This window comes from Podarcis cretensis (genome assembly GCF_951804945.1).
Source record: "Podarcis cretensis genome assembly, chromosome: 8".
In the NCBI taxonomy this organism is placed as follows: Eukaryota; Metazoa; Chordata; class Lepidosauria; order Squamata; family Lacertidae; genus Podarcis; species Podarcis cretensis.
Window position 1 is genome coordinate 35,335,009 of NC_137177.1, and position 19,740 is coordinate 35,354,748.

Consider the following 19,740-nt stretch of genomic DNA (forward strand, 5'->3'; position numbering starts at 1 on the left):
AGGGTAGCCTTGGCAACCAAGCACAGCAATCCGATTGGCTGAAGGAGAGAAAACAAAGCACAGACACTCCATCCTCCTTTTTCTCTTTCTCTCTCCTTCCAGCTTCAGCTGCACACAGGTGCAGCTACAGGCAAGGCATGGAGGACAATCTCAGAGTTTGGGGAAGGGGAAAGCTGTCACTTTCACAAGCTAATGTGGGTGTGGTGGGGATGTATGTTATTGCTGCTGGTGGTGGAATGGCTTTCCCAACCAGCAGAACTGAAATAGATCAGAGCTGGTGTCCAAACATTTGTGTGTCCCTCCAAATGGCTGCACGATGCTGCCCAATAATTTCAGCCCTGCAACATGACAGGGGAGCCTGAGGTTCTGGTGCTGCCACTGGGGCAGCCACTTGGCTTGGGTCAAGCTCAACTTGTGTCTGACCTGCATGAGTTGCTTAGGCTTGTGAAAGAGGCAGCAAGTTCCTTCCTCTTGCTCCCCAAACTCAAGGGATGTGGCTTTTGGGTCCCCAGCACCTCTCCTCTTGCAAAGAAGGCATTTGCTTTAATGTGGGCTTCCTGACCAGGCTGAATAAAGCTCTGCCGCAGGTCACAAATCCAGGGTGCGATGTTTGGGTGACTTATTTTATAAAATTTATGTACCACCTGATTGTAAAACAAAAACCTTAAAGCAGTTTAGTGTGGAGGAGATTGATATGCCACACCCACACCCCAAAACCTACCGGCTCCAGCTTTTAGCGGTGGGGAGAATCACGTGCATTTCCTAACACAGTAGTTGAAGGGCAATATTATTATTGCCTTTTGCCTTTCTCCAAGAGGGCATGTGGCCATCTGCTGGATCATGGCCAGCCTCCCCTGACTGGCCCTCCCTTGTGTCAGTTGGGCCAACTAACACTTTACACCCAGTGTATTTTACTATGGTTTTCAACAGCAACTGCTGCAATGCTGCTGTCTCTCTGCCCACCCTATCTGAATCAGGACTGCAGTGCACAGCACTGGATGGGTGTAGTTCATTGCTTCCCCTCCGCGGTCTAGAAAATCCTTCTGTGGCTGCAAAATTACCTCTGGAGGGAATGCCTCACTATTCTGTCGTTTTGAGGCTGTAACCAGAATGAAGCTTTTCCTGGCCTGGATTTGTGTGCTGTGCTGCTGACAGCCTGGCTTAATTACTGTAATCCTCCTGGTGTGACAGCTGGAGGTTGGGGGAAGAAGAGAAAGTCATGGTGTTTTCTAAGAGTTACGGTAAATGTTTTTCTCTTTTTAAAAAACCTGTTGCCAATACTTATACTCACAGAAATTGAGGATGCTTTTCCTCTCACACATGCATAAGGAAATTCATCTTCTGTGAGGGTCACTCAAGTGAGCATCATCTAAAAGCAAAATATATTTTTCTTCTTCTTCAGACCTACTGCTTTGCTTCAATGCAAACAGATGCAGATGCAGTTGATGAAGCATTAATGAAAATGCTTGCAATTGATCGTTTGGTGCAAGGCGTCAATGCATCTGACTGTTAACCAGAAAGTTGGTCGTTCAAGTCCCCCCAGGGATGGTTGTGGGCAGGATTTCTGCATTGCAGGAATGACCCTAGGGATGCATTCCAACTCTATACAGTGGTACCTTGGGTTACATACACTTCAGGTTACATACGCTTCAGGTTACAGACTCCGCTAACCCAGAAATAGTACCTCAGGTTAAGAACTTTGCTTCATGAGAACAGAAATCGTGCTCCGGCGGCGCGGCAGCAGCAGGTGGCCCCATTAGCTAAAGTGGTGCTTCAGGTTAAGAACAGTTTCAGGTTAAGAACAGACCTCCGGAACGAATTAAATACTTAACCCAAGGTACCACTGTACTGTAATTCTAAGACATTTTAAAGACTGGTGAGAGCCCAATGGAAGTGTACAAACAATATTTATTTATTACATTTATATACCACTTCTATCTTCCAAGGAGCTTAAGGTGATTCTCCTCCTCCCCATTTCATCCTCACAACAACCCTGTTAGGTTGGTTAGGCTAAGAGATGGTCACTGGTCCAAGGTCACCCAGTGAACTTCATGATGAAGTAGGGATTTGAATCCTAGTCTCCCAGGTCATAGCCAAACACTCTAACCATTTATAGTTTATGCCTGTCAGAACTGATGTACTACTCAATGCTTAACTTTTGTATTAATTTTTGAGCCATGTCTTTTGAGGGGTTTATCTATTCCACTGTCAGCACTAACAAAGCATCCTTGAATTTTTGCCAGAAAGGAGAAATGAATCCCTCTTCCAGCAATAACAGGGTTATTCTGCTTCTCATCTCAAGGCAAGTTCTTGACCTTAAGATACATCTGGAGAAACAAGCAAAAATAACCAACAATGCAGCCATCCTAGCCTTGACTCAGTGGTTCTGGAGGATCCTGAATTTGTTTTTATACATGCCATGCTTTCTAATTTGTCTGCACATTTTGGATGGAAAATAGTTCAAATAGTCATATTTTTGAAGAATTGATTGGCAAGAGCTTGAATCTCTTAAGGGCTGGATTAGAGGGTGAGCTTACCACAAACAGTGACTTCTTATAAACGCTCCACATACCACTGAAGAAAGGTTGCATTCAGATTAACAAAGGCAAAAACCAAACAGATCCAAAAGGAGTGCTTGACCGTCCTGCCAAGGTTATCCAGGGGAGCATCCCTGATTTATAAGCATTCATCAAAGCTTCTACAAACGATCACAAGAGAGTCCCATATAGGATTGTAGCATATTTTAAAATTAAAGAACACCACAATGACCACAATAATATGGCTACATTCAATGTTAATGGCCTCATTTCACTGTTTAAAATGATTGCTGCTGTGTTGTCTGCAGAATATAAATTAGCCTTCCCCAACCCAGTGCCCTCCAGCTGTTTTAGGCTACAACTCCTAACAGCCACTGTCAGCATAGACAGCTCAGGTAAGGCTGATAAGAGTAGGGGCAGGCTGGTTTAAAATTTTATTCTAAAACAAATGGGACAAGAGGAGACCTATGGACTCTATGCTCACTTGGTTGCTAACTGCATGTTCTTCAAGGCACAAAGGTCAGCAATGTTTGAGTGCTGGCGGCAGAGATCTTCTGCCACGAACTACCTCTCCCATCAGGCACATCCAGCTGGAGCCAATGGAAATTTGTTCTACACCTGGCATGGCCAAACTTGGCCCTCCAGCTGTTTTTGGACTACAACTCCCATCATCCCTAGCTAACAGGAGCAGTGGTCAGGGATGATGGGAATTCTAGCCCCAAAACAGCTAGAGGGCCAAAACAGCTGACCATGTCTCTACAGGGTTTTAGGAAGGAGTCTTCCTTAGTCCTACCTAGAAATGCCAGTTCAACCTGGGTCCTTTTGCATAAGAAACTATGTTCTGCTTCTCCTCCCCTCTCCATATGTTCTCAAGCCCGCAAAATATTAATTATAAACATCTCACACAGAGACCTGTCTTTTTACATTATGCAAAGTAAGGGGTTGAGCAGATTTCAGGCTTACAGAATCTGCTTTTTCCCACTAGAATCCCAAGATCTACCAACCCGAACCAGATGCAAAAGACATGCAGTTAGAATTAAAGGGCAGGGTGCTTCTGAGCATATTCTAAGCAAATAAATTTGGTTTCACTACCAGAACTGAACTGACCTCACCAGTTTCACACAGAACTCCAGTGCTGCACAGGTTTCTTCATTTCAGCAGCCTTATATATAGGTGGAATAAGCATTTAAATATTTTTTGTTAAAAGAGCGAGTGTGGTGTAGTGGTTAAGAGCGGTAGTCTCCTAATCTGGAGAACCGGGTTCGCGTCTCCGCTCCTCCACATGCAGCTGCTGGGTGACCTTGGGCCAGTCACACTTCTTTGAAGTCTCTCAGCCCCACTCACCTCACAGAGTGTTTGTTGTGGGGGAGGAAGGGAAAGGAGAATGTTAGCCGCTTTGAGACTCCTTAAAGGGAATGAAAGGCGGGATATCAAATCCAAACTCTTCTTCTTCTTCTTCTCTTTCCTATTGAGGCTATCCATCACCTCATTCTTGCCAAGTTTGGCTTCCAGCAGTCTGAGTTCCCTCCAAAGGCGCACATCTCCATTGTCTTCCGAGACAGATAGATTCCAACAATATTGACTTTATTTGGCCCTATGCCTTTTTGCCCTTCAAACTTTTCTTTTCTTCAGTATTAGTTGTTGGTAGCCTTATAATAGTTTTGCTTTTTGATAATTTTATGTTCCTGCTTTTTCAACAAGGTGTATATTTGTTCTGATGCCCTTTTCATGCATATTGTACATGTTATGCAAAAATAAATATGAGAAACACCCTCTCCTGCAAATTGACCATCTAGTCGATCCCAGTGTATCCGCCCCTTCTCTAAAGCTCCATGCGCTTTGATGGTGCTATAGTAGCATTTATATAGTAGCACCATTTACTTAGCTAACAAGATTTCATATACTTTTTTTAAAAAACTACTTACATATTAGAAAACATCAATGAAAGTAGTGATAGTGATAATAGAGGACCCCTGGATGGTTAAAGTCCAGTCAAAGGAGACTCTATGGGATGCGGTGAAGGAGCCAGGAGCCAGCGTTTGTCTAGACAGGTTTCCGGGGCACACCGTGATGGAAACCATAGTGCACAGAAACATTGTCTACCTTCCCCCCGCAGCGGTACCTATTTATCTATTGCACTGGCATGCTTTTGAACTGCTGCGTTGGCAGAAGCTAGAACAAAGCAACACGCTCACCCTGTCGCGCGGGGATTCGAACTGCCGACCTTCTGATCGGCAAGCCCAAGAGGCTCTGTGTTTTAGCCCACAGCGCCACCCTCCTCAGCAACAAGATGCCCATCTGTCATGGACGCTTTAGCTGAGAGTCCTCCATGACCCTTGGGATCCCTTTCATCTTTACAATTCTACAATTCCATGATTCTAAGAGCTAATTCTCGAGATTTGCAGGGAAGAGGAGGCGGCTCGGTCGACTGACTGCCTATCTTTGCACAAACCGCCCTTCCAAAGGCAGCCTCACACGTGGCCGCTCAGCTGAGAGCGCGCAGGCGCAGCTAAGCCGCTTCGCGTTCCCCTTTCAACCCTCGCGTCCCCCAATCGGCAGCAAGTACTCCCCTCGCTGTTCCGAGGCTATTGGGCGACAGGGACGCCATACAGGGACGGGACCGGGAGCGCGGGCCAATGGGAAGCCCGGCAGGGGGCGGGCCCTCTCCGCACGCCTTCTCCGGGGTCAGGCGGCAAAGGAGGATCGCGGCGATGGCTCCGAGCAAGGAATGCGGGACGGAAGGAAGCCTCGGCCGCGGGGTCCGCAAAGGCATCCGGGCTGTGCTGCTCGGGCCGCCTGGGGCGGGGAAGGGGACCCAGGTGAGGGGACCCAGGCGTCCGGGATGCCCAGCCCCTCCCCGAGGGAACTTCCCCAGTTCCCGCGCTCCTGCCCTTTTCTCTCCCGCGTTTGGCTGTGGAGGGTCCAGCAGCCGCACTGCGTGGTCCCCAGTCGACCCTCTTTGCCCCTTCCCCACTTCCTCTAAGGAACCCAGGAGTCCGGGATTCCCAGGCTGTGCAGGGACCCCCTTTCCAGCGCAGGACATTTCCCGGAAACATTTTTATTCCAGCAAGTCCCCCCGCCCCCCACAAATGAATAGGACTTTGTCGCAAGTTCCTGCTTTGTAGGGCTTTAGTACTACTTTAAACGGAACTGCCGAGTTTTTTGTTTAGTTTTGAGTAAAACTGCCATAGCCAGGAGTAGCTGTTGCGTAGGGTGAGATTTATTTATTTAGTGCTTCTCCCCCTCCTCATTAAATCCCCACAACAACCCTATTAGGTGGGTAGGCTAGACTGGGAGGCAATGGCTGGCTCAAGGTCATCCAGTGAGCTTCATGGCTGAGCAGGGATTTGAAGCCTGGCTCCCAAGGCCTAGTCTGAAACTAACCACTACACAACACATGCCCATACTCTGAAAGAAAGAAAAGGGTGTGTGAAGCTGTGGGGACTTTTTTCTATCCCATGTTGTGGGGGAAGGTTTACTTGTTTACTTCCTGTGGAAGATGTGCAGCCTCAGATGTTGCAACATATGTAAGCCGCTGCATTTAAAGCTGGGGTGTCAAAAACAGAAAGTTGTTTGGGGTAGGACTTTATTTGCTGTGTGAAAAAACCATCTCTCTCCTTTGCCCCAACTAATCTAAGTTCTGCTCTGTTGCAAGCCAAGCAGCTTGCCCTTTGTACAGTGCTGGGTGGGGCACTATCACATGTCTGAAATAATTTCTTGCAAAACTGGCTTTCAGCTGCTTGCCTGTCTAAAAACCATCAGCATTCTTTAGTGTATAAAAACTGTGGGCCTGGGCAAAGTAGCATGCCCTGAAGGAATGGCTGCCCTGCTGCAAGAAGTGCTCATCAGAGGAGGTTGTCCTCAGTGTCTGTGTATGCGCTCACTGCTTTGACTTTGCTTCCTCCCTGTCAGGCTCCCTCATATCTGCATTGGATGCCACTTGATCGCACCTGATAGCAGAATTCTTTGCTGTCAGTCGACTGATCCTTGTGTCTCTGCATGAGTCAGTGGTCTGGACTTGCCTCCTTCCAGTCATTCCCAAAAGGAAAAGGAAAATCCCTGTATGAGTGAAGTGGGCTTCCCAGTTTTAATGCAGGAGGGAGTGTGCTTCAGTTATCAACAATTTAGGAAACATGTTAGCATATCTGATCAGAGCGGGAGAAGGACTTTCACTCTGATGCATTTGAGGGGGATGGAAGTTCAAAGTTTGGAGGAGCAAACTTGTTCTCCATTATTCCAGAGGGCAGGACTAAAACCAAGGGGTGGAAATTTCAGGGGAAAAGATTTTAACTACACTTTTGGAGAGACTTCCTAAGAGGAATGCTTTGGGAGGTTGCGGTATCTCCTTCATTGGAGGCATTTAAGCAGATACTGTATATCTGCCAGTCACAAATGAAGTAGTTGCATCCTGCATTGAAAAGCAGTTGGACTAGATTGACCTTCAGAGGTTGTTGGACCACAGCTCCCATCATCCCCAGATAGTTTAGTAGTGGTCAGAGGTGCTGGGAGTTTGTAGTCCAGCAACATATGGAGACAGCTGAAAAGCATTGGACTAGGTGACCTCCTAGGTCTCTACTGGTTCTATGACTCAATTAATCCTAAAATCCAGTATAAATTATCCAGAGCTGTTCTAGGGCCATCTTTGCCTTCCCTTACTTGCTTCTTAGTTCTTACTGGGGTTTCCATTTCTTCCCTCACACGCTCATCCTGCATCCCTTTCTCACTAGCAATCTCTGACACCACTGAGTCATTGTTTATTCCCCAAAGCAATTCTTATAATCCAGGCTTCCTTCTTCCAACAGGGGGAGGGCCATAGTAGAGCATCTGTGCATGCAGGAGATCCCAGGTTCAATCTCCAGCATCTCCATGTAGGGCTGGGAGAGAACGAAGCTAGATGGACTCAGTGGTCCAACTTTCGCTGCAGGCTTTAGTGCAAAAAGTACATTCACACACCTGGCACAGTAAAGCTTCTACCGTATTGTAGTGGTCATGTGAACATATTTTCTATGTAATTCAATTATATGCACCAAAATTATTTCCTACAGTTGCTACTCTGTGAATTCCCCCTAAAGTTTCCTTTGTTCTTTCCCGTGCAGGCCCCTCGGCTAGCTGAGGCCTATTGTGTGTGTCACTTGGCGACAGGCGACATGTTGAGAGCTATGGTGGCTTCTGGCTCGCCGCTGGGCAAAAAGCTGAAGCAGACGATGGATGCTGGAAAGCTGGTAGGTACAGAGGGGTCGTTGCCACTGAGCCATTCCCTTTGGCCATATTCTTTAAATAGCATCTGTGGTTTTGGAAACTGCTCTGTAAATTGAGTATTGGCACCAGCTGATGCTGTAATGCTGTTCTTTGGCCTCTGATTTATGTGACTGAGAATTGGAAACCATTTGGAAACGGTGGTGTGCTGAACGTGTCCACGGAGTTTTGGAGTTAAGCACAGAACCTCTGTGGACACGTTCAGCACACCGCCCAGTGGAGTCGTGTCACACATCGCCCTGGGCATGGATTTTGATTTATGAACTGGTTGCAGGAAGTGAGGCTTGGTGTTCCAATTGCATTGCCTTCTTTTCTTTTTTGTTCAAGTAGTTTTCCTGGCGTTCCTGGCTAAAGAAATTTGAGTGCCTCTTTACCTTTTAAATTTTTCATCGTACAGTTTAGATTTCCTGATTGCTGTGATAAAAGCAGTCTAGCTTACAAACTAAGAAGAATTGGTGGGAAGCAAATGTTTTATGGCTTCCTTTCCGTCCATCTCCATCCTTTCCTGGTCAGTGTGTGAAATGTTTCATGTCTAAAACCTTAATGAAAGGACATTATTTGAAGCAACAAAAAATATTTGAACTAGCAATAGTCTAGACTAGCCTTTGCTAGCCTGGTGCCCTCCAGATGTTTTGGACCTCTACATCTGTCAGCCCCAGTCAAAACATCAGAAGGGTACCAGGTTTGCAAATGCACCTCTGTCATTTTAATTTAGGTCATTTAGCTGCTGTTTGACCTTTTAAAAATAATACTTTGGATCAACGTGTACATATTCCAGTTTTATGCCAGCAGCTGAACTGATAAAAGATGCCTTTTTGCCCTCTCTGTTTGCTTTGTAGACATCTTTAGACCAAGACTTGGTGTCTAGGACCACAGTCCTAACCTCACTTAGGACTGTGAGCCCTATTGAATCGAATAGGATTTACTTCTTCATTGACATGGTTAGGGTTGCATGTGGATGGCTTCTGTTTGCCTGCATTTTGTTGTGTCATAGCTGGTGGCCTTCCAAACAAGACTTTGTTCAGAGTTACAGTTTTAGAGCATGGCTGTGATGGATAATGCTTATCTGTTCCGTTCAAGCCACCACTGTGATTATCACTGGCCTAAGACATCCAAGAGCACTGTGGGCATGGCTGGATATTCTAGATAATGTGTTTTTTTTACCTGGAGCCAATAAGCTGCATAGACTGCATACCACACCCAGGTCTTGAGATGGGCGATAACAGTAGCTTTTTCAGTACTGAGAACTACATCAGAAACTTATATATGTATTCCTGGTGCATAGGAATAAATGGAAATTTAAAATTTGAAGCTTTAATGAAAGTTATAGGTGGGAGGGATCGTAAGATCACTTAGTTCAATTTTTAGCTGGGAGTAGGAACACCAGAGCACTGACCCTTGACACTGACAGTCCTCTTCCACCCCCAGCCACATTCAGGCTGCACAATTTCTGTGCTGTGGTGCACTTTGAATAGAGAGGGCTTGCAATTGTGGGGATGTTGCTTTTGTTCTGTGGCTCCTCTTTTGAAATCAAAGGTGCAATATTGCTCTAGCCCTTGCATAAACTGGGATATCCTGAGTGCAACACAAGGTCTTAAAGCTATCCTTTCTGCCTTCTTGTTTTCTGATCCTTTAGTGTGTTTGCACTTCTAGTTTCAAACTTACTTTATAGCCACAAGGACTTCTTGGAAGAAAAAGGTATTGTGGGTAGGGTAAGCATGTTTGAGATGCTGGTGACACTGTATCAAGACTTCATTTTTGTCTCTCTCTCTCTCTCTCTCTCTCTCTCTCCCCCCCCCACCCACCCCACCCCCTATCCCACTCCAAATTGTAAGGTGAGTGATGAAATGGTGGTGGAGCTGATTGACAAAAACCTGGAGATGCCCTCCTGCAAGAATGGTTTCCTTTTGGATGGGTTTCCTCGCACAGTGCGACAAGCAGAGATGGTATGTGATTCCTGATACCTGCCCTTGGATCTTCTAAGATTGGGGATAAGAGTTTCCACTGCATTAGTCTGTGGCAGCAGAACCAACCAAGAGCATTGTGGCACTTTAAAGATTTATCATGGCAGAAGGTTGCATGGTCTACAGCCCACTTCATCAGATGAAGTGTTATCCAGAGTTCAGGTGTGTGTGCATAACTGTAAACACTTGAGGATAAAATGAAACGAAAAGCAGAAAAGTACATATGTTACTAATACTGGCCATTAACCAACCAACAAAACAAAACAAAACACTTGCTGATGGTGCAGCCATCCTGCTCTTGGCTAACACATGTAGTGTGATTTTAAAATCCTTTGTCCTGGTGTAGCCCGTGACCAATGGCATCAAACCTCTTGATGAATTGTTTCACAGTGCAGTCCCCTTTTGAAATTTATTTGCTCCACCATAGCTGCCTTAAGGTCAGTTATATAAGATGGTAGCGAAGTAATTTCTACTCATAGAACTTAAGCTGGTCATGTCCATTAATTTCAACAAGCCTAGCCTGAGTAGGACAAATATTGGTCGGAACACAGAGTGCACTGAGAAGTTGAAATGTTCCCCTGCTGGTTTTTGTATATTTCCATTTCTGATGTCAGGTTTGCATTCTTTCTTCTTTTCTGTTGAGCTTGGCTGTGTAGAATGCAGAAGAGCATTGCTGCCAGAGGACGACATGTAGCAAACTGGAAGACGAACAAGTGAATGAACCTTTGACATTGGAAGTTACTGTGACTGTGTTGCTAGAGTAGAAACAAGGACAGAGCTGGCATCTGGGTTTGCCACCAGGTCTGGACCCTGGCAACACTTATTGTACAAAGGATATTTACCACAGGGCATGGGTTAATTGGCTTGTCAATGCCCAGGATGTCTGTGTTATCGGCAACAACTTAATTTTCTGAATGGTCACTGTTAATGACATACTTATCCCTTTCACTTCATTTTGACCTCACTGCTGGCAAAGACCACACTCCCTTCCCCAGCAACCATGAGTTACAACTAAGGCCAGTACTTCTGCATCTGATGAAGTGGATTGCAAACTACAGAAGGGAGCTATTTTGTAACACTCCACAGTAAAGTGGGAGGAGGTGTATATTCTCTTTGGAAAAATGTGGGCGCATAGATGGAGATCATTATTTTGGAATGGCTCAGTTTGGGCTCCATTGCTGAGCTCCAGGCCTGCTGAGGGTCCAGCTACCTTCATTTTTCTTGTTTCAGAGGAGATTTTATTAGGCCTGAATCCACTCATTCTGTGCATTTTAAAAATAGTTCTTCTTTCCATTCTCTTAAAATGCTGCAGCTGGATGAGCTCATGGAAAAGAGAAAAGAGAAACTAGATTCTGTCATTGAATTCAGTGTTGCTGACTCCTTACTCATCCGGAGAATCACTGGACGGTAACTGCCACTTCCTTTGGGGGAAACTGGGGTGGGGGGGTGGGGAGGGATGTTTCCATATGCTGAGCCACTCAGAAAAGCTAGGTGCTGCATGTTACAATCTTTATAAAACAAAACTAGGAGTGCAGTGTTGTGCAATGTGTGGGGAGCAGATAGCTCTTGATTGCAGTGCTAATGAGAATTACAAAGAAACCCTTTGTTGAAAAAGTACATCTTTTCTGTTCACTCCAGCCATTAAAGTTTATGTTTTTGTTCTGCATATTCTACAGCAGGTGTCACCAACCTTTTTAAGCCTGTGGGAACATTGGTGTTTTTGAGTGAGTGCCATGGGTACAATCTCTTCTGGTCACTTATCTCTCCCCTCCTGCAAATCTAACACACACACACACACACACACACACACACACAAACACACCCCCCATAAGAGACAGAAAGAGAGAAAGCGTGCTTTTCCAAGGGAGCTGGTTAAAAGTTGGATCCAGTAGAATTAACCTGAGCATTGAAAAACACATAAAGCTGAAGGAAGAAGTGGGATAGAGTGCCACTCCTTCAGCTTCCTCCTTCCGCTCCATGTACAACCTCCACTAGCCCTGCTTACCATCTCATAACGGAAGAGGCAGTGACACCTTTGCACCCATGGGCACCACACTGGCAACTCCTGTTCTGGAGAACAGGTCCCAGGGCACTGTCTGAGGGCACATGATGCATTCTGCAATGCTGTTTTCTGAAGCTGATGGGAGCAGGATTCCCACCAACATCTGGAGTGCCACAGGTTCCCTACACTGCTATGGTGTCTCCCCTCCAAACCCCGTTTAAAACTTATTTCATAGCTATACATTGAACCTAAGAGGGTTTTAAATATGGTTTGTCTGGATGGAGGAATCCTGAGTTGTCATCTTGTGTTCTCTGATGGAAGAAAGGTGGGATATAAATACAGGTGTTTTTTAATTAAAAAAAAACCAGTGGTCTCCATCCAAGGACTGACCACCTGTTTAGATTCACTGATGCTGCAGCATTAGCACTAATGCCTGATCCAAATGCTTGTAGTCCTAGTTCTGAAGAAAATTCTCCTCCATAACTCCTCCCCTTGACCTGCTCTGAAATGCACTTGACTGACTGCTGTGGTGTCTTTCAGGCTCATCCACCCAGCAAGTGGCCGCTCATACCATGAGGAATTCAATCCTCCTAAGGTCCACATGAAGGATGATGTATGTAACCTTCCCATTTTGATTTTCCCTTTTGGGGCTTCATTCAATATGCATTTGATTGCTCTGTGATGCCTTCAGTAGGCTGGATAGACTTACTTAATTTATTTTAATTTAATACTGTAATTTTTAAAAATGGTCTTGCTGTGGCTTCAGTCTGCAGTTAAGTCTTGACTGGGTCATTCATTCAGAACCAAAACTGAATTCCCAATTGACTTGATGGATATTGCTTTTAGACTTGGAATCCTCTGATAATTTTGCAGTTTAATCGAATCAGAAGTGCAGATCTGAACATACCTCTAGCTTCCGCAGAATTGTTGGGCTGAGTGGGAGGGGTTATCCAAAGCAGAACCTGTGGGACTGTTTCACTCGCCAGAGCCTGGCCAGTGTCTTGCAGCGGTGGGGGCACGTATTTGACTCCTGCCTTCCTGGCTGTGAAAGACTGCTTGAAACTGTGTAGGCAACATCTCAGTATCCAAAGGGAAGACTGAAACAATATTTCCACTGGTTGAGGGAGTGGAATAGCTTCTGGTCCCTTCCAATGGTTAGCAGCACCAAAATAAATTAAACAAAATACTTCAAAACAAATTCTGCAAAATGAGAGGACAGAATTCTGCTGCCCCCCCCCTTTTAATGCAAAGTGCCCTAGGCAGAGTTTGCATCCCAGCATTCTCTGCCACAGTACAAGGAATAATGGGGGGCACCTCCTAAGTTGGACAGTTTAGGTGCTTGGAACACCAGATATCTTGGGCCGGCTCTGATGGAAACTGGAATAGCACCTGAGATTTCCTGGGAGTCATCAAGCTAGTAGCATCAGGTTTTAAGCTTGCTAAGGCTTTTTACAGCTCTCGCGACTTGCAGTATCCTGAAGTTTTGGTCCTTTTGGCCTGCTATGATGAGCATGGCCAGTGTTCAGAGGTGGCATGGGTGTTGCTGTCCAAATCACCAGCTGCCCCTGCTTTTATGTCTTGCTCTTGGTTAGGTCACCGGGGAGCCCTTGATACGCCGGTCAGATGACAACGAAGGAGCTTTGAAGACTCGTCTGCAGGCTTACCACACCCAGACATCGCCGCTGGTTAACTACTATAGCAGGCGTGGCATCCATACGGCTGTGGATGCTTCCCAGTCCCCTGATGTGGTTTTTGCCAGCATCCTGGCAGCTTTCTCAAAAGCAACATGTAAAGACCTGGTTATGTTTGTTTAGGGCTCTCCTGTCTGATGCTTCCTTCTCCTTTCCTGTCTTCTGGGGTCTGCAAGAGCAAGCTCCGTAGGAGAGGTGTCAAGCTGCAAGGGAGGAAGGCTGTTTATATACTGTCCATTAAACGGAAATGTCGCGCTTCCTCCGATTTGTATGCATATATTTTTTGAAGAGCTTGTGGCTGTGTGCAGGTGGCCTGCAGGGGGCGCAGCGGCTTCACGCTCCGCTTTCCAGAACCTGGGAACTAGGCTGCTGCGCCTGTTCAGTCAAAAGTGAAAGCGCTCTGCTACTCATCTTGGCGACAGGGTTAAACTGGAAAATTGCTGCCACTTCTCCTGTTCCGCCTACATGTCGGGTGGCCTGGTGCGATGTTGTAGGAGTTCTGAAGGTCACAAACTAGCGGCTGTGGGCGGGAAGCAAAGTTGCTGGCTGGCCTTGTCCTGAGTCCTTGGCTCTAAAACTGCAGGAAATTAAATGCCATGTCAGCTTAAAGAGGGGGTGTGCAAAAGCAGCACAGATGTGTGCACCTGTGTGAAGAGACATGGGCACATCCTGTTCTTCCACGGGCCAAGCGGAAACTCTACAACCAGCACATCACTGGAAGTGCGGTGCATATCCCATACTTCTACAACTTCATGATGAAAGCCTGAAATAGGAAGCCCATATGTGGAAGCATCTACTCTGCATAACTTCTTCATAAGTTTTGTGTGTGTGCTTGTGGCTTAGTATATTAATGTACAAGCCATAACTTGCATAAGATGGCAAAATGAGGACTGGTTTGACAAGGTGAGAATGCAGACGGAGGGTTCCTAGGCTTTGTGCTGAATTGTGCCACCGTGGGGCAAAGGTGCAAGACAATCAACACTCCCTCCCATTTACCTTCCTCTGGCAGGTTAGCAGTGGCGCCAGAATGTGGGCCAGATTGTATTTGTGGTGAAGAAACTGAAAACCCACTTAACAATGGTCTGGCAGAGCCTGGATGCTGTTGCCCTGTATTACTGGCACACTTAATTTATTCATGAGAATTGACTTTGTATTCCGCTAAGGCAGCCTTTTTCAACCTGGTGCCCTCCAGATGGTGTGGACTGCAACTCTCAGCATGGCTGGAACTGATGCGAGTTGTACTCCAAAATAACATGGAGGCAAGGGGCACCAGGCTGGGGAAGGCTGGCTGGAAGTGAGCCTGTTCTTGCCTTTCAGTGAGGTGATCTGGAAATGGAGCCCCTGCTCTCCCCTTTGCAATCTTGCTTTGAAGCAGCCTTGTTGTTCTCATTCAAACTTGACCTGCCTTTGTGATATGCTTGAGATGCACTTGAGTTTTCTTGAGACGAGCGGCAATGTTGCTGGCGTGCAGAGGGTGGGGGAGGGATCTCTGATTTCATAATGTGCTTCCATCTGCGGGGCTCATCATGCCAGCTTACAGCTACATTGCTCGCCTTCACCTGGCTCTTGTGGCTGCCGGGGTCTTTTCCTGTGTTTTGCTGCAGCACAATAAAGGTGCAAATTCTAGCATGCATGGATGTTGCTGCCTAACTCTGGGGTCACATTTATATCTGCCAGTTAGCCTCACAACCTTCCAGCTCTCTTGTCCTTGTGTATGTGTAGCTGACTTGATAGATCAGGGACTGTAAAGTATAGAGTGCCCTTGGCGGGTGGGTGTGGGGGGAGGGAAGTCATTGTGCCTGTCCACTGACCTGTGTCCTTGTCTTTTTCCACTTCTCTCTTTTTATCCTTCCTTTAATTGTTCTTACATTGTTCTTAAATGCATTTTTGTTCCCAAATGACTCTTCTGAAAGACCTGTGCTCCTCTTTTGATTAAATAGGCTGAAATAGTATTTCGCTGCGGAAGGATCGCAGCAGTGAGAAGAACACTTTAACCCATTGAACTGCAGAGTATATTGAGAGGCATTTTGCAGCTTTGAAAAAAAGAAAATTCACAATGGAAATTATGTAGTTTAGTCGAAAATATTTGCTTGTTTGATGGCCTGATAACAGTCCTGAAATCTAAATTGCCTTGTCTCACTATATTATCTGATGGCACTGGGGAGACATACCATTCTCACCCCTCAAAATGTTTTGTTTTGTTTTTGTAAAGTTTTTCTCAGAACAGATGTTTGATGGTATTTTCTCATGGGATTCAAAAGAATGGGACTTGATTACACCTTCTCAAAATGGTGATTTATTGAAAAGAGAATCTCTTTCCAAGAGGAGGCCCATTTCACAGAATTTGTGATTTTAAAAAGACCCATTCATCCCATGGGGTTGCAACCCTTTCCCGTTTGCAACCAACCTATGGCTGCTCTTGCCTTAATCTCTTATTCAAACAGAGAACTCAGGTGCTTAGGTTTCTGGGGGCACAGATTGCGTGGCTTTGCTTGGAGATGGATGCAACTGAATCAAGCTTGCAAATCACCTGGTCTGAGGCTTGCTTTTGTTGCCGTCTCTGAGACACTGATGGTGCCTTGTTAGTTTAAGATTATGAACAATCCCTTGAGCGTAAGCAGCTTTGGTCTGTACACTGGGAATCCTTTGAGGCCTTCTAAAGGAAGGCCGTTATAATCTAATAGTGAAGGGAGAGCTAGTTTTCCTGTAGGGGATGGAGGTTTTATTAAGAGAGCCTAAGAACAAGAACTTCCCAACAAGGACAGGCCAGTCCATTTAGCTCCATTGCAGCTGCCAGTCCGTTCGCCACCCACCATCATCCTTATTGCTCTTTTGTTTTAATTTGCATTGCAAGCTACCCTGGGATAAATATTATGAAGGGCAATACACAAGTGTGTTAAATACCCCCTCCTTGATTTCGTATCCCCCCTCTGTCTGCCATAAAGAAGTATTCCTTTTGAGTTCTTAAGGACCATTTCTCTTTTTTTATATTTTGTCTTCATTTCAGCCGCATGAATCCAGGAGGTGGACGAGACAGGACAGAACACGATCGAATGCTGCATGTTCATCACCCTCACCCTTTTGCCCTCAAGCCAAGGGGGCAAAGGAAGGGAGGGCAAGGAAAGGGGCAGGAAGCACAAGGGGTAACTTGACAGGAATTTTGTTTTAAGAAAGTCAAACCAGAATTTAGGGAGGAAAATGTGTACTGTATTGTGTTGAAATGGGCTTGTAAAGGCTGGATATCACCATAGCTCTGACTCTAGACAGTTGCATTGTAAAAATTTAACTTGGCAGGGAGGGGAAGCTATCTTGGACCCAGTTGTTTTTCCCTGGATGGCCCCAGTGATTTAGGAAGTTCACTGGAGGCACAGCGCAGAAATTAGCAGACTATGCACTGCAAGAAATCTGCTCAAAGGCTTCTCTAAGCCCAGGAGTTCCAGCTGTGCACAAGTCCTTGTTTCTGCTGTGCCTTTTCTCCACGTAGCCTCCACTTGGGGTGGACAATTTTGGCCTCAGGTATAACGGCTCTTTCAATCACTCCCGCTGCAGAGATGCTGCAGAATTCCTGCATCAGCAATTGGCATCTGAAGTCGTCACCTTCTGGACGGGGCAGTGCTGCCTGCTTTACTGTTCAGCGTAGTATTCACTTAAATATCGAAAGATCAGAACCAAGAACACTCCCCCTGCCCTCAAACAACTGCAGTTTCCAGTTCTTTTACTTGCCATCCTTTTAGGGCCCACCTGCTGCTTCAATAAAATGGCTGTCACTTTTGTACCTGAACAATTTTGTCCCTTGATTTTGGGTGTGGGGAACTGTGGGAGGCTGGTTGCAGCAATAGGCTCAAGTTCTTTGTGACGTGTTTCTCTTGCAAAGTCTCAGGTCCTGCACAGGCTTCAGGGAAGATTTAAACCCCGATAGCAACCTGAACCCTGAAGAGAGAAACCAGAAGGATAAACCACAGCCAGCTGTGTTCTAAGTGGGGGGTGGGGCAGGAAAGGAAGTAATGATACTTCAAAGAGAAAATTTAACTTGGGGCTTGCAGATAGCAAGGTCTGTGATCCTAGCTGTGGGCAGGACAGGACTTGTCAAGTGTCCACATGTTTGTCTGTGCTTCGCTTTCAGTGGTGGAGGTACTGATGTTCTGAATAGCGATGGCTGTGGAATGTCAGCTGGGGAGAGCGCTGTTGCACACAGGTCCTACTTGTGGGCTTCCCAAAGGCATCTGGTTGGCCACTGTGAGAAAAGAATGCTGGACACTTGCAGCACACTTGCAGAAAGGAAAACCTCAGCTCATTGAGGCTAGGAATTGGGCTCTTCCCCACCTGACAGCTTTATCAGTGGGATTTTATTTATACTTTTTATAAAGTCTCCCTAAGCTCAACCTCATCTATGTTCATTCTACTAGAGTAGGGTGCTAAAAATTTACAAACAGAAATTTTTGGTTGAATAATCGACTGCCCATTAATTTAAATAAATATCCATCCCCATACAAGGAAAAGCTCCGTTCAGGTTGGCCCATGGAGTGTCTGGATTTGTGGCTGAAGAAGAGAAGTGGCATATGCATTGCATTAAGTGTCCATGTTGGTTTTTATTTGTATTGTTGCCTGTATCTCTTTTATAAAATGCAATATATAAGAAATAAAGGAAGCAATACAAATACAATTAAGAACAATATGGCATTTAGCACAGCATATTACACTTGCTAAAACTATCTGCCAAGACCCTCAGCGATGTTCAGGTGGTCTGTGGGGAAAAGGTTTGGGAACAACTGCACTAAACACCTTCCAGAAGTATTGCAAGACCTCCATATTGGAGTAGACCTTCAGGGCTCAGCTTACGCTGGAAAAGGGTGGGAAATTTCTTACTGAAATAGGCGAAAACTTATTTCTGGCTTTTTGTTGCCTGCTCAGAACCCAAAGGGTTGGGTTTGGTAGTGCAAGAAGCAATATTTGCCCAAATATCCCCTTGTATATATATCTCTCCCAGGCACAAGGTTGCTTCCATGCAGTTTCCTCTGGAACTCATGGTTTATTCATTATTACAGAAAGTCCCCCACTGGGCTGGGGGCTGCAAGTCTATAACCTGAGGCTGGAGACTGAAGCTGAATGGTAGAACACACTTGAAGACCTTTATGCAAATTTGATTCCATGTGTCTATTAGGTGTCCAGATCTTACGAGTTCTAGTGAAAAAACAAGTGATGTTTGAACAGATGAACAGGGAGCTGCTGGTCCAGACCCTCACCCAGGAAAGGAGATGCAAACTCCAGGGTTCACCTTGTAGTTCCCAGAGACAGAGAGAAATGCACCTTCTGTCATGGCATCTCAAGAACAATAGGTCCCCAGTTCCTTGGTTTCTGCTGGTGCTTCCTGTGCAGGGCAAGTGCTCCCAATAGGATTTACAAGCTTTGGAACCTATGGGAGCAGATGATCTAGGCTTCTGGTTTTCACTGTGCATAGAAAAACTGACACTAGAGGACAAGTGTCTAAAGGGCATTTGTCATGCATGTATAATTACACACACAGAGAACATAATAAAGTTGTGTCTGGCTATAAATACAAATCAAGCAGCCAGAAATGGAGGAAGCTGCAACAAGTAACTTAAAGAAACTGAAAGATCTTGGTCATTTGGGATTTCATCATGCAAAATGAGGCTCCCTTACCTGGAGCAGCTTGAGACTTTTTGGCTCTTGTCACGACTACAGGCTTATCAAGAGCTAAGGATGGTGATCCTCGGAGCTGTAGTTTTTAAAGGGTTCTGAGAGTTGTCAAGGTCCCCTATTTTGCTCCCAGAATTACAATTCTCTGAGTTCTCTGGGTTTGTTAAATCACCCTGGAAACTGTAGCTCTTTGAGGGGAACAGGGGGCTTGGAGATGCCAGGGCTAGAATCTGTGCCTTCTACATGCCAAGCATGTGCTTTGCTATTGCCCATATGTTGAGGATTGTGCCCTACACCCTTTGTCAACTAGAGGGGCAAAATTAGGGGCTTGGGGTGGCAGCTGGAACGTGTGGCATTTAGAAAACCTACTTTAGCGCCCCCACCAAAAAAAGGCGTTGGAGCCAGCTAGAGTTGTTTGATGCTATTCCTCAACCTGAACATCTTCCGGCCCAGTATTTATTTTATAAGACTTATACACTGTCTTTTTTGTGGGGGGAGGCAAATCAAAGGCAAAAATAGCAGAGGCTCACATGAACTCTGCACACACAGAGAAACAAGGCTTTGCCTGCCCACCCTCTGAGACTGAGAGCGCCTCACGAGCCTTCCTTATGGACCTTCACTCTCTATGAGCA

At 45.8% G+C, this 19,740-nt stretch overlaps 1 protein-coding gene and 2 long non-coding RNA genes across 5 annotated transcripts; 2 read left to right on the forward strand and 1 right to left on the reverse strand.

Moving 5' to 3' along the window:
• Positions 1–106: 106 nt before the first annotated feature.
• LOC307222986 lies at positions 107–4,443 on the forward strand. The gene is made up of 2 exons (XR_013841935.1): positions 107–194; positions 2,244–4,443. It is a non-coding gene; the product is annotated as an uncharacterized lncRNA (long non-coding RNA).
• Positions 4,444–5,194: 751 nt separating this feature from the next.
• On the forward strand, positions 5,195–17,234 carry AK2 (adenylate kinase 2). Of its 2 annotated transcripts, XM_079988621.1 has the most exons (7): positions 5,197–5,356; positions 7,634–7,759; positions 9,629–9,739; positions 11,070–11,164; positions 12,300–12,372; positions 13,352–13,547; positions 16,458–17,234. In XM_079988621.1, exons 1-7 carry the CDS (start codon positions 5,249–5,251, stop codon positions 16,463–16,465), a joined length of 717 nt encoding a protein of 238 aa, XP_079844747.1. In that variant the 5' UTR covers positions 5,197–5,248; the 3' UTR covers positions 16,466–17,234. The 2 variants fall into 2 exon arrangements, with proteins under 2 accessions (XP_079844746.1, XP_079844747.1); XM_079988620.1 differs by lacking the exon at positions 16,458–17,234 and having other exon boundaries at positions 5,195–5,356; positions 13,352–13,715.
• LOC307222987 lies at positions 9,746–19,218 on the reverse strand. Of its 2 annotated transcripts, none has more exons than XR_013841936.1 (3): positions 19,112–19,218; positions 17,227–17,380; positions 9,746–10,455 (listed from the first exon to the last, which is right to left on the reverse strand). It is a non-coding gene; the product is annotated as an uncharacterized lncRNA (long non-coding RNA). The 2 variants fall into 2 exon arrangements; XR_013841937.1 differs by lacking the exon at positions 9,746–10,455 and adding an exon at positions 14,916–15,048.
• Positions 19,219–19,740: the final 522 nt, after the last annotated feature.

What these genes read in the sequence shown, in the direction of transcription:
- AK2 (XM_079988620.1), top strand. Translation starts at nt 5,249, where the DNA reads ATGGCTCCGAGCAAGGAATGCGGGACGGAAGGAAGCCTCGGCCGCGGG. An exon ending in CAGTGCGACAAGCAGAGATG is followed by an intron (nt 9,740 to 11,069) that starts GTATGTGATTCC and finishes AAAATGCTGCAG; the next exon opens with CTGGATGAGCTCATGGAAAA. An exon ending in ATCCGGAGAATCACTGGACG is followed by an intron (nt 11,165 to 12,299) that starts GTAACTGCCACT and finishes GGTGTCTTTCAG; the next exon opens with GCTCATCCACCCAGCAAGTG.